The sequence below is a fragment of the Pteropus vampyrus genome, unplaced genomic scaffold (genome assembly GCF_000151845.1).
Source record: "Pteropus vampyrus isolate Shadow unplaced genomic scaffold, Pvam_2.0 Scaffold109, whole genome shotgun sequence".
NCBI classification, from domain to species: Eukaryota; Metazoa; Chordata; class Mammalia; order Chiroptera; family Pteropodidae; genus Pteropus; species Pteropus vampyrus.
Window position 1 is genome coordinate 2,058,826 of NW_011888890.1, and position 13,022 is coordinate 2,071,847.

Here is a 13,022-nt window from a genome sequence, read left to right on the forward strand (position 1 = left end):
AAAGTGTTAACTCTACTTTATTTTTTTCACTTTAAACACTCCCCCTTAACCACGCAAATCCCTGCTGCTGCAGTAGTCTTTCTCCTTCCCTTCAAAGAGTAACTTACAACATTTTATTCACCAATACACTTATTAACCTTTCCTTACAATCTGAACTTAAAGTATCCTGGGGAAGCCTAATTGTCACATATCATACTGGAACCCCTCAATACCATGGCACTACTGACAACTCCCTCATTCTTAAAATTCTCTCCTCCCTCTCAATATTCTCTTAGATTTTCTGACAGTTCATTCTCAGCAGTAATTTTACAAAGCAACCTTTTATCTCTATTATATTACCTCAGGATTCTCGTTTCTGCATTCCTCCCAGTAACTTTCTCCCTTGACTACCTTGTCAGTATTCATCTATTACTCTATCTTTATATCAGTGATAGCATCTTGAACTTTTACCTTTGCCCCGCTTGGTGTCAGAACAAAACACACACGCACGCACGCACACACACCCCCCAGTCTAATTTCCATAGGTGTTTCACTTCCTCTTGCCTCTGCTCCCTAGCCAACATCTCCTGCATTCTCAGTATCTAGTCATCCAAGCTAACACCTTAGAGGCATCCTAGATTCCTCCCCACTCCCTTCACATCCACTTCAAACTATCGACTTTCCCTCCTAAAGTGCTCTTAAATCTAAAAAAGAACAAAACATAACCTGCTATAAAGTTCCTCTTGCCCGTCCAATCTCATGCTAACACCTTAGAAAGACCTTTCATAACTTTGAAGTGGAGAGTTATAATAATGAAGTTACCAAGTCATTATTATAACTCTCCACTTCAAACTCTCTTGTTCTATGTATTTACTATCGGTCTCAACAGAAATGGTTAAGTTCAATGAGAACTGAGACCTTATCTTCCTTAGTCACTGCTCAATCCTCTGCCTGGGCCAGTGAAATTATTACAAAAATTCTAAATGAATTAATCAGTGAACTGGTTTTACCACCTCAATCCAATCCCCATCACTCACATTGCTTTAAAAGAGGAGGCATCTAAAATTTTAAATGATTCAATGGCTTCCCATCACTTCTCTTAAGTTCAAGTTATTCAGGATAACATCAGGTGTTTTGTACCCTTTTCCCTGTAACTTTACGGTCTGGTAATACTGAAATACAATACTTGACATGAAATTTTCTCTACACCTCGGTATACACTATTCAAATTGCTTCAGCATGTCCTTCCCCTCCATCTGGCTGACAAAATTCTGCCTTTTAAAATCTTGTTATAGTTATCATAGCCCCTTCTACGCATACCCTACAAAGAATTGAAAGCCGCTGTAATTATCTGTTTTCCTATTTTACTTCCTCATGAGATACTGAACTCAGTATTTTCTGTATCTCTGGCTTATAACAACAGTCTGAGACATAACACGTCAGAAAAAGGAATGATGAATAAAACTTCATGTAGGAAAAGAGGAATTTACATTAATTAAAAGCATACAATGTACCTAGTCTTAAACTGTCACTCTCATTTCAATCAGCAATACTGTGAATAACATAATGGGCAACACTTACACAGCACTTACTAATACCAGAATTATGAATATTACATGTGTTATTTAATCCTCAACAACTTTATGAGTATATATTATCCATTTCATAGAGATAAATTTAAGACATCATCATTAAGAGGAAAGAAAACTGGTGCATTTTACTTCCTTACCATTCAACTTTAAGGGTCTTGTATTGCTAAGAAAAGAAACATAGTTTTGATTAAGTAAACATAACCTACCCTTTAAAAAAATTAAAGGATTTAGAGTAAAAGGCCAAGTTTAAATTAAATGGTTAAGGTTTCATTATCTCTACTCTTCTTTAATCCACCTAAATTAAAAATTATTTTAAGATCTCTTTGGTTAAGAGTAAAATTACCTTTCTCTTTCTCCCTCTTCTGGCAGCTTTTGGCGTAGTTATGTCAATTGCTTTAGTCATATCCTAGAAAAAAATACAGAGGAAACTGAATAAATTTTGCCAAGACTGAAAAATTTCTTAAAAAGTCACAAGCATGTTTCACTAAAAGTACTAGGGAAATTTGTTTTGCTTCTCCAACCTTTGAAATTATAAACATTAAAAGTCTTATTAACATTATGAGGTGAAAGTAATAGCCAGTATCTTCACCTTAAAAAAACCTTTCCTCTGTTAGATCAAATATAAAAGTCACAGTTGCTAGTACACCAGGAAGTTTATATATTTAAATTTATAGTAGAGTCCTGAATTTTAGGGTTGCAAATTTTCAGAGGGTCTTTGGACATCATCTAACAACCATTTCATGAGGCCTAGAAGGGCTAAATGAGTCTTCCCCACTCAAGATAATCAAATACAGAATTGGAAATAAGTCTAGGTTTTTAAAAATTCAGTTCAATGCCCTTCCCAGTACACGCATCCCACAATACCTTGCTTTAAAAACATTCCTATCAGTAACCCACTCTTCAATAGTTGGACCTCCTATTTTGCACAGCGAAATTAATTTCAAATAAAAACATCCATGCATCAAGATGCAAAAATTATTTCCTTGTTCATTACTCAACTACTCTAAAGACTACTTTCTACTATGCATCAAAGGAGCAACTCATTTTACAGTTTTTTTTCCTTGCAATAAAATGGGTTTAGAATCCAAGAAAAACATACCTCATTGCTGCCTTTTTCTTCATGGTCAGTATCTTCCTTTGAAACACTAGTTTCTTTTTCTTCAACTTCAACATCAGATGATGCATTTGATTGTTTAGCTGATGCCTATGAACAATCAAGTCTATTAATTTCACAAAGTAAGATTTTACCAACTTAAAAACTTTTTACCAATGAAAAATCAAAAGCCTGTTTGCAAGAAAGTTAGAAAAGCACCCTTATTTTTGTCCACAGGACACTTTCAATATATACAATTTTAAAAGCTTTAAATGCTACTATTTTTAGTAAAGTCCTATAAGGGACTGTATTCCTACAATTGAACATATATAAGTGCAGAGAATAAAAGAGTGAGGCCGAAATGAAAGAACAATTACAAAGAATATTTTGATGCTCTAACCAACAAATACCCAACAAGATACAATATAAGTTCATTTAGAATAGCACAGACCTGGGCTGTATTCAACTACTGAAATATTCTGGAGAGAGCAGTGTATCTACGTACTCTAAGACAAACAGCCTTAGCAAAGGATATATATCATAGCTTAAAGACTTTGATTGATCTATATTTCAAATTTACTTTATTTAAAATGCAGATTCCCAAGCCCAAACCCAAGTTATTCTGATTTAACAGGTACTGAGTAGGAGTCCAGTAATCATTAAATTTTAAAAGTACCCCCAGATGATAGATACTTAAGCAGGTGATCTAGGGGCCTTAGACTTTCATGACACCAACCAAAAGGATGAGTAATGAGGCAACAAAGTACACTTTGGGAGGTGAGGGTAAGCACGGATCTAGGTGATAGCATTATAATCCAAAAACCCTGTGCCCATTTCTAGCCCTGTTCCCTTAGGCAAGTTTTTTTAAACTGTAAACCCATTTCCTATTCCATAGAAAAAGGTAATGCTGATAAACCACAGAATTGTTATAGTTATAACAAAAAAAAATGTAAAAATGCCCCACAAAGTTTTTAAGGTACTAGTAGATATCTTTATGAATTATGATGGCCATTTTTTTTTTCCCCTCATTTATATAAGTTTGGACATCACTGCTTTCCCCAAACTCTAGGAAATGCACCACTGGGGACATATTTGTGCCAGGAACACTAAGTACATCACATCAGCACAATCATTCATACTTTTGTTAAAGACATAAAATTGTTGGGTTTCGTGCAACCTACCAAAAATTTCATTGTGAAATGAGAAATTTCAAGTATATATGGTGAACACTATTTGGAGATAAAGTAGGTAGATAGGAACAAAGGATAGGGTGACCATGCTGGGCAATATGGAGGATGAAAAAGACTTTGAAGGTACAATCACTGGACACAAGATTCAAGTGAAGCTACAAAATGTTAGTTTCAGAAAACAATCAATTGTTTCTTTGGACTCCCTTTACATAGTCGATGCAATACTGATATGAAACCATTCATCCATTCTTACAGTCATGCAACAAGTATTTAGTGAATATCTATTCTACCCACACATATAACAATGCCAGGCACACAGGACATACAAATTCTTTGTTCATGGAGCTAATAAGTCTGTGGCAGTTAAGTACAGAAGCAATTATGGTATGGCATGATGAGTACTGTAACAAATAAGTTTTGGATGGTAAAGAAGATGCTTAGGATTATCTAATGCAGCCCTGGAACATCAATTTAAAACTTTAAATGTTCCAGATAGAACAGCATCAAAAAACGTCCTCAAAGATAAGAAAAAGCAGAACACATGCAGAGAACTAAAAAAATAGAGAGAGATTTAAAAGTACAAAGTTGCAAAATTTTCACTTTGTTGCTATCTCCTTCCTTAGGTTTATTCATACTCTTTCTGGTGTTCACTACTTCAAGTTTAATATAAATGAACAAAAGCTCTGGGCACATGAAAAAAAAAGGAGATATATAGTTAATCTTCTAGATTAAATATAATTTGCATAGTGCTATAAGTACTTTTGTCACATATTTAATTTAACCCATGTGAGGAACATATTCCAATAAAATTTCATGGATATTAAAATTAAATAAGAAAACACTTCAAATTATCAACCTGAAAATAAGAGAATGTACATATGGCTTAAATCCAATTATACATTAAATAAACTCAATCGGAAGGAGTTAAAATAACTGAGTATATTCTAGTCTTCTGACATCTGTTTAACCATGCAGGTAATGTTTTCATCAGTTCATCCAGATATGAAAGGTCAACATTCAACCTCACAAATAAGAACAATTTAATCTGAAACTTACAAGACTCTTAAATTAATATTTTCCTAAAGCTAAAATTATTCCTCAAATACATAACACTAAACTAAATATTATGGAAGATGACGCACCTGTTGACTTGAAAATTTCACTTTCGGATTGTTATCTATCTCCCATAAACCTTCATTAAAGCCTTTTCGTTTATTTGGTTTTCCGTACTTTTCCTTATTTTCTGAGTAAGGAAATATATCCTTTGGGCCTAAAAAAGCACTAAAAAAGGAAAGGGGGAAAATATGAGTGCAAAGCAATCTCAAATATATAATAAGTTATTAAACAGCACTGCTCTATGATGCGATTATCGAAAATTCTTAATGTAAAATGCATTAAAATTGTTCATAAAAAAGGTAGACACAATTATATTTAATTCCAAATACTTTTATTAAATTCAATTGCAAGCTCCATAATTCTATTTTTTTAAAAAAATAAGTTGCATAACAATGTGAATGTACTTAATGCCGATGAACTGTACACTTAAAAAAAAATGGTTTACATGGTAATTTTTATGTATACTTTACAATATAAATATGCACAAAAATGGGAAAAGACACGATTGCATTAATTGATACATTTCATGTACTCCAAATATAATTTTTATTTCAAAGTAATTTGGTGTATTCCACAATTCATAAAACACTGTCAATAAGGTATATTACTATATGTATGTGTTTTGTATTTGTATATATACAAGCAAATTTTTTAATGTGTTAATAATTTTACTTTATTAAGCAGGGAACCAGATGTTATAACTAGTTCATTTATTCATTCATATACTCACACATACATGCAAGTCAATTCTTGTATTTGTGGTAATTATGTTCTATATAGTCATAGCAAATTCCGAATTAGTGAATACTGCACTACTGGCTCCAGGAGAAATACAAGGTAGGTTCCTACAAGTCTCTGGTCACATTTTCATCAACCAATCAAATATATAACCTATTTTATGTGTGTTTCTGTTTAAAGATACCTTTGTTACCATCTGAACTCTGGTGCTATCCGGTGGCATGGGGGCGGGGGCCGGTGGCAGCGACTTATTTAATATATACTGGTAATTCACTAACGATGAACTCACAGCCAACAGTTTATGTAAAACATACTTCCTCCATAAGGGAAAGCACAGCATTCTTGCACTTAGAAACACTAAACAGCACTTCAGCACTACATTTAAGGGTCATTATAAACAGCAAAATGACCAACAAAAAGCACAAAAATGCAAAAACCATGGAACGACATAGACTGTAAAAAGGACCCTTGTTTACAGTATGAGAGCTGAAACAAGCAGGCAAAGCACTGCTTGTTCAGCCTCAGCTAGGAACAGTGCATCAAGTTACTCACATTTTTTGACATTTTGCACACAGACGTGACTATAAGTGTATTGACTTGAGATTACAAATTTTAGTGACGAGGCAAATTCACAAATATGGAATCCACCAATGAAAAGATCCAACTGTATTTTGTGTGTACATACATATGTATTTAGATTTTTTCTCCAGAAAAGATCCCTTGTATCTCCCTATGTCAGTTAGTTTTGTAGAAGACTGTCAACTCTACAAAAGTAAATGCACAGTATGTACTAGTTTTTTTGCTATGATGGTTGAGTATGTATTCTCCAAAGAGGAAAACAAAATTACTACTCATTTATTCTAAAATGTGCTATGATTTAAGATTATTATTAATTAGGATATATCACAAATTCCTTATCTGCTGAAATTCTTTAAGAATTGGGAACCTAATTACTATAATTAGCATTCCAGTTAGATTATTTTTAAAGACTTTAAGATAAAATTTCAATTAAAAAGAGACTTAGAGCTCTATTTAAATATAATCAGGGCACATAAAAGTCACTTTATTATTCAAATTCTATAACTGAGAAATACTCATTGTATCCACGTATTTTAACTGCATATCAATTAAGGCACACTTAAATCACCATTATCTCATTTGATCCAGAAATTCAGACTTTTAGTAGGCATCATTCATTCCTATCCCTAGTCTCCAATTAGAAAAATTAACATTTAGTTAAAACAGTAAAACAATTCCTCCTACATAATCAGTTCAAAATCCAAGTAAATGATTAGTATTAAACCTCCATCAAAAATAAAATATACTTCTAGTTAGAACAAAGCAATTCAACACAAATTCTCTCTCCTAAAATTCTACAAAAACAACACATAAGGCCAAAGAGACTAGAGACAATAGCAATTTGGAAGCTGGAAAGAAGACTGAAAAAACTGGGTTCTAAGCAGCAATGTATAGTCAGACAACACCCTAATTTACAGTTCAAGGTCCCCTAAGGGCTCGAACTTGGTGGCCATCAGGAAATTCAGTAAGGGGAAGGTACTTAAATACTTCTGTAAAATTACAGAAAAAAATGTTTTAAATACTCATACATGGAGCATTTTTAGGTATGATTCTAAACCTAAAAGTGATTCAAAGGACTAATTCTACCATGATGTTATTTAGTGTATATATGTTTGACAAGTTTAATTTACACAGATTTTTCTTTTCTCAAAACAGGCAGTCCTCACTTTTCTTTTTAAAAGATCTAATTGGCTTTATTGAATGATTCATGAGTTGGACAACATCCCACTTAATAAATAGAAAGATGCTCTCTGGCAGTCTTCACTTTGCATGACAGTATGAGACCATAAAGATGCGCTTGCAATGCAATCTTAATAAACGATGGGAAAATTATGATTGTTCCATAACCTTTAAGTATTGTGAAACTTTAAACAATATTACTGATAGTGTGCAAAGAAATGAAAAATAGTAAAATGAAGATTTGTTTATTAGTACACTGATTTAGAATATTAAAAATATTGAGATTTAAAGTTTCATTTCAGTTTGAACAGTGCTTGCTGCCTTCTGATCACATAACCTATGTATGATTCGGAGTGAGCATATTTTCAATGCTTTGGCAAACTGTCATATTCCTTTCTAAGTCTGATCAGCTTCCAACATTTTATCTTTTGCACTACCTTCGGTGTTGTGAAATATCTTTAATTTTTTTGGCATCACCTCCTGAGACATCTTTATGTTATGTATAGGTTAAAAAAAATATGCACACATGGAAAGATGCTCAATATCATTAGCTATCAGTGAAATGTAAATCAAGACCACAATAAGATGCTATCTTCTCACCCACTTCAGTAGCTCTAATTTAAAAAGACAATAACAAGCCTTAGCAAAGATATGGAGATATTGGAATCCCCATACATTGTTGATAGGAATGTAAAATGGTGTCAGCTGATTTGAACACAGTCTGACAATTCCTCAAAATACTAAACATAAAGTTACCATTTGACCCAGGAATTCCACTCCTACAAAAATGCAAACATGTCCACAAAAAAAACTTGTATACAAATGTTCATAGCAGTATTATTTATAATAGCCAAAAGTAGAAACAATCCAAACGTCTATCAACTGATGAATGGATAAATATGGTAAATCAATACAAGAGAATATTTGGCACTAAGAAGAAATGAAGGAAAAAAAAAAAAATGAAATGAAGTACTACCACATGCTACAAATAGAGGAACCTTGAAAACATGCTAAGTGAAAAAAGCCAGTCATTAAAGACCACATGTTGTATAGTTCTATATACTTGAAAAGCCCAAAAAAAGGCAAATAGATGAGGGCAAAACAGGAGAGAGAACTGAAGAGATACGAGAAGTACCTGCTCGTGGGTAGAGTTTCTTTTGGGGGTGATGAAAATGTTCTAAAATTGAGCGAATGACTGCACTACTATCTGGACATTCTAAGATCTATTGAATTGTACACTTTAAATGGATGAATTGTTTAGGATATGCATTATCATCTCAATAAAGCTGTTAAAATATTTTTGTGACTACCACATCCTAGCAAAGAAAAATGACCCATAATTTTACCAACTATAGATGGCCACTATTTTCAGCCACTTTTTAGTTATATACACATAAATATGTAATTTTAATGTATATGACATAAACTCATCCATAAATATTTTTTAAATTAAAATAAACATCTCATGTCAACAGTTACTGTTAAGAGCTACATACTATTTCACTGCGTGGCTATTCCAAAATTAGTCTATTGTTAGTCTATAATTTTCTATTATAAAATAATACAACTGTACTAAACATATTGCTCAATCGCGGTACATATCTTTATAATAAGTTCTAAGTAGAACAGCTGGATCAAAGTATATATTTAAGACTAATAAGCCCCTTAACGAGACAAAAACCTGTAGTGGATAAAAAAAAAAAAAAATCCATGTGTTCACCACAAAAAAATAATAATGATGGTACATGATGGAGGTGCAACACTGTGGTGGTAATATACTGCAATATATAAATGCATCAAATCAACACACCTTAAATTTACACAATAGTATATGCCAAGTACATTTCGATTAAAAAAAAAAAAAGATTGAATCCTCCCTGGAGATGCAATCCCACAGGTTTAGTGAATAGGGCCCAGATTAGACAGCCATCAATAGTCCCAAGAAATGTTGCTGTGGCTCTGATTCATTTGTCAAAGTACTCCATTTTAAAATGACATGCAAATCTCAAAGAAAATATATCAAAACATTAATGCTATGTCTCTAAAAAAAAAAGAGTAAAAATGATTTGTTTCCTTTACAGAGAACTTTCCTTTTATGTTGCTTAAAAATTTTTAAACAATGAATAGATATACATTAATTTAAGGTAAGTTACCCACCAAATTCCCAAGTCTAAAGGAACTTTAGGGATCATCAAAATTCTCATTTTAAAGATTAGAAAACTAACGGCCAGAAAGATGAACTTTTTGGCAACATTATCTAGAGCCTCAACTCTGTACAACATTCCTTAAAAAGGTTTCAGGGTTTCCTTTACCCACTATGATACAATCTTTGAAACATCTACTAATAAAATATTGATGCCATATCCTTACATGTGTGGAACTCAGACTTCAAACACCAATGTCAAAACCTGTAAGAATCAAGTCTAATGTATAATAACCCAGGAATATAGCAAATCATTAACTACGATACTAATTTTTTAATTCTGAATCAACTTAAATCCTCCAAGTATATTTCTTACATGGCATTCCTAAAGGCCAAATATTTTTTTAACAGCTACTATGTGCCAGGCAACTTAAGTAAATGATGACCAAACATAAAAAACAAGGTCCCTGCTCTCAAAGCTCTTCATTTGTAGGTGAAGGAAAAAGAAGAAAAAATTTCAATCATGCAATAGAGAAAAGAAGCATAAAAAGGATTTGAGCTAAGATCTAGACCTGGAAAATCTGAAGGCATTTCCCAACAAAGGGATAACAAGCAAAAAGGACCTAAAACAAAACATATTTATGTAACAGTTAAAAAATGTGATGAGGTCGGAAAGGAAATAAGCATAGGCTAGTTCACATAGGGTCTTATAAACAGCATTTGTAGAAAAAATTTGGGTTTTGTTAGTTGGTAATTAACAAGGACACCACTGAAGGTTCATGGGCAGGGAAAAAACATGCTCTGACTGGGATATAAAGCTCACTTTATGCATGAAGAGTAGAAACTGAGGCCAAGATAAGGTTAGGACACTATTTGAACAATAATTGTGGGATGGACTTGAGGTGCAGCAGAGGATATGGAGAAGAGTAGACACTTTAAAAGAAAAGAATAAAATCTGCTGGCTGACTAGATGTGAGGAAGAAAAGAAAAGAATAAAATCTGCTGGCTGACTAGATGTGAGGAAGAAGGTGGAAGACTAATACTTAATCAAAAAGAACATCAAGACTTTTGGCTCCAGAAAAGTACTGAGTCAATGTCAGTCTCATCTACTAAATCTGTTTTGAAGATGTTAGTTTTAAGATATCTAGTATATGGTCACAGCTGGTATACCTTTATTGTTGTACAATATTTAAAACGTCATTGCTGGTTAAATTAACTGTGAATGTTATAAAACACTAAGAAAATCCAGATGTTTTCTGGATTTACAGAAGAATTCTGCTATAAATTCACAATAAAAATATCTTAATCTATAAATCAGTTATGAATAAGCTGTTTTCTAAGTTGCCATTTGATCATCTATGTTCTACCTTTCCCATCTCCCTAACTATGGGCTATTAGCATAAACTGCCATTAGTGCAAAATATAAATTGAAAGAGGTTCAAATAACCCCCTCCACCCCAGACTTCTGAGGGGGAAAAGGCACATCATTACAGATCTAGTTTCTAAAAACTAACCTTAAGTACAAGAAAAGTCATCAGATCAACAGAGCAGCACTGCCTTTCCAAATATAAATGGTATAAACTTATGAGAACATTAAGGCACAAAACATTACAAGTGTATTTTGAAATGAAAATGTAATATTAGCTTTACATTAAGTTACATTCTAATTCCTTGAATATATTCTAATTTCTTGAATATCAATAATTGTATTCATTAAACCCTTACTACCATTGTTTTGTTATTAACCAAACAATGCTTATGAAAGTTATTTGGTGTAGTTTGATTTAAAATTTACATACACAATGTAAAAATCCTCATTTTTAAATGTTGGGGAAGGTATGATCATTTTTCATCTAAATATGACATAACAATGAACTATACGTTCTATAAAACTATAAAGATATATATAAAAGTATAAAATCTACCCCATTTCAGAAAAATTGAATTTAAAGAATTCTGAACTTGTAAAACTAAAAACTTCTAAGGAATGTCTACTCGCATTATTCTAATAGTGTCTGCAAACTTCACATGTATCAGAATCATCTAGAAGCCTTGTTAAACAGCTTGCTGGGCCTCAACACCTCAGTTTCTGATTCTGTAGGTCAAAAGTAAGGCCCAAGAACTTGCATGTCTTACTAGAGTTTCCATGTGATGGTGGTGCGGCTTGACCTGATACCACACTTTGAAAACCCTTTCTCCAAAACAGTACACAAATATTTCATTAAAAGATACCTTTCCCTAATAAATTTATGAAAGAGTTCTTTAAATGGTAGATTATCCTATGGAATCAGAAATTCATTATTTCTTACAAAATCAAATTTTTATATAGAAAGTATACCTAAACCCAATTCAAAGTAATTATGGTAAAGGCCAATCCAAATCTGGACCCAAAACTGTAGTTTAAAGAAAATAATTAAGTGGCACTATATGGTGGAATGTCCAGAATTGACAAATCTAGACAGACAGTAAACTAGTGGTTGTCTAGGGCTGGAGAGAAGGGAATGGAGACCGCTGATGGGTATGGAAGTAAATATTCGGACATCCACTGAATTATACACTTTAAATAAGTGAACTTTATGACATAAATTACATCTCAACAAAGCTATAAAAAGGAATTACAGGAACGTTCTTATAGTTACTAAGCAACATTAAACCAAATGTTGGCATTGTAGACTCTTAGAAATACATAATTTTAATTAGAATATTAACAGCTTTGTTTCTCCCAGTCCCAGGTAAACAAGCCCTACTTTACCAAAATTATTGCAAATTCGAAACTTCAAGTCCAAATCAGAGATTACATGGTACTTGTAAGGCTATTAAATTATAGGCACGTAGGATATTATTTTCCAAAATTGAGATAGCCCCTAGAGCAAGCGTATACACCTAGAATAGTTCAATATTCAGTGGCAATTTTTGAAAAATTAGTTTGTTTCACCAAATCAAGTTCTCTGCCCACATATCCAGGGGCAGCAGAGCAGTCACAGTGGCTCTCAGGACCATGTAAACACAGAGGAACTATCCAGATTTCTTCTCACCTTTCCCACAATATAACATTTATGTGGCTAATATAACAAAGCCTACAATAAGGTGCCAGGTTGTCCTTATGAAAAGCACTTATATTAAATATGAATACCGAATGCCTTGTTAAAACATTCCTTACATTCTTTCATCCAACAGTCATTCTTCTATTTACTGAGGATCCATATGTAATGAAATATCTCTTCCAGTAAAAATTAAACCTACAGTGTTAAATTTTTCAACCCTAAAAATTAATTTAAAAAGGAAGACGACTTTTTCCAAAGTTCAAAGATGATTTTAAAGTTTCCTATTATTTTACTATTTTCCCTTTGAATTAATCTCTCATTGATTTTCATTTTCCCCCCAATGACTCTGCTAAATCAACTGATTTGCCT

General features: G+C 32.8%; 1 protein-coding gene across 6 annotated transcripts in view; it reads right to left on the reverse strand.

Annotated features, from left to right (window-relative positions):
* The window catches only part of PSIP1 (PC4 and SFRS1 interacting protein 1), a 34,107-nt gene that overhangs the window by 16,993 nt on the left and 4,092 nt on the right, over window positions 1-13,022 (reverse strand). For all 6 annotated transcript variants that reach the window (XM_011365302.2, XM_011365303.2, XM_011365304.2 and 3 more), the window contains exons 4-6: window positions 4,997-5,135; window positions 2,671-2,775; window positions 1,915-1,977 (exon numbers count right to left, since the gene is read on the reverse strand). In XM_011365302.2, coding sequence (XP_011363604.1) covers window positions 1,915-1,977; window positions 2,671-2,775; window positions 4,997-5,135 — 307 coding nt within the window. The remainder of the gene's footprint in view (window positions 1-1,914; window positions 1,978-2,670; window positions 2,776-4,996; window positions 5,136-13,022) is intronic.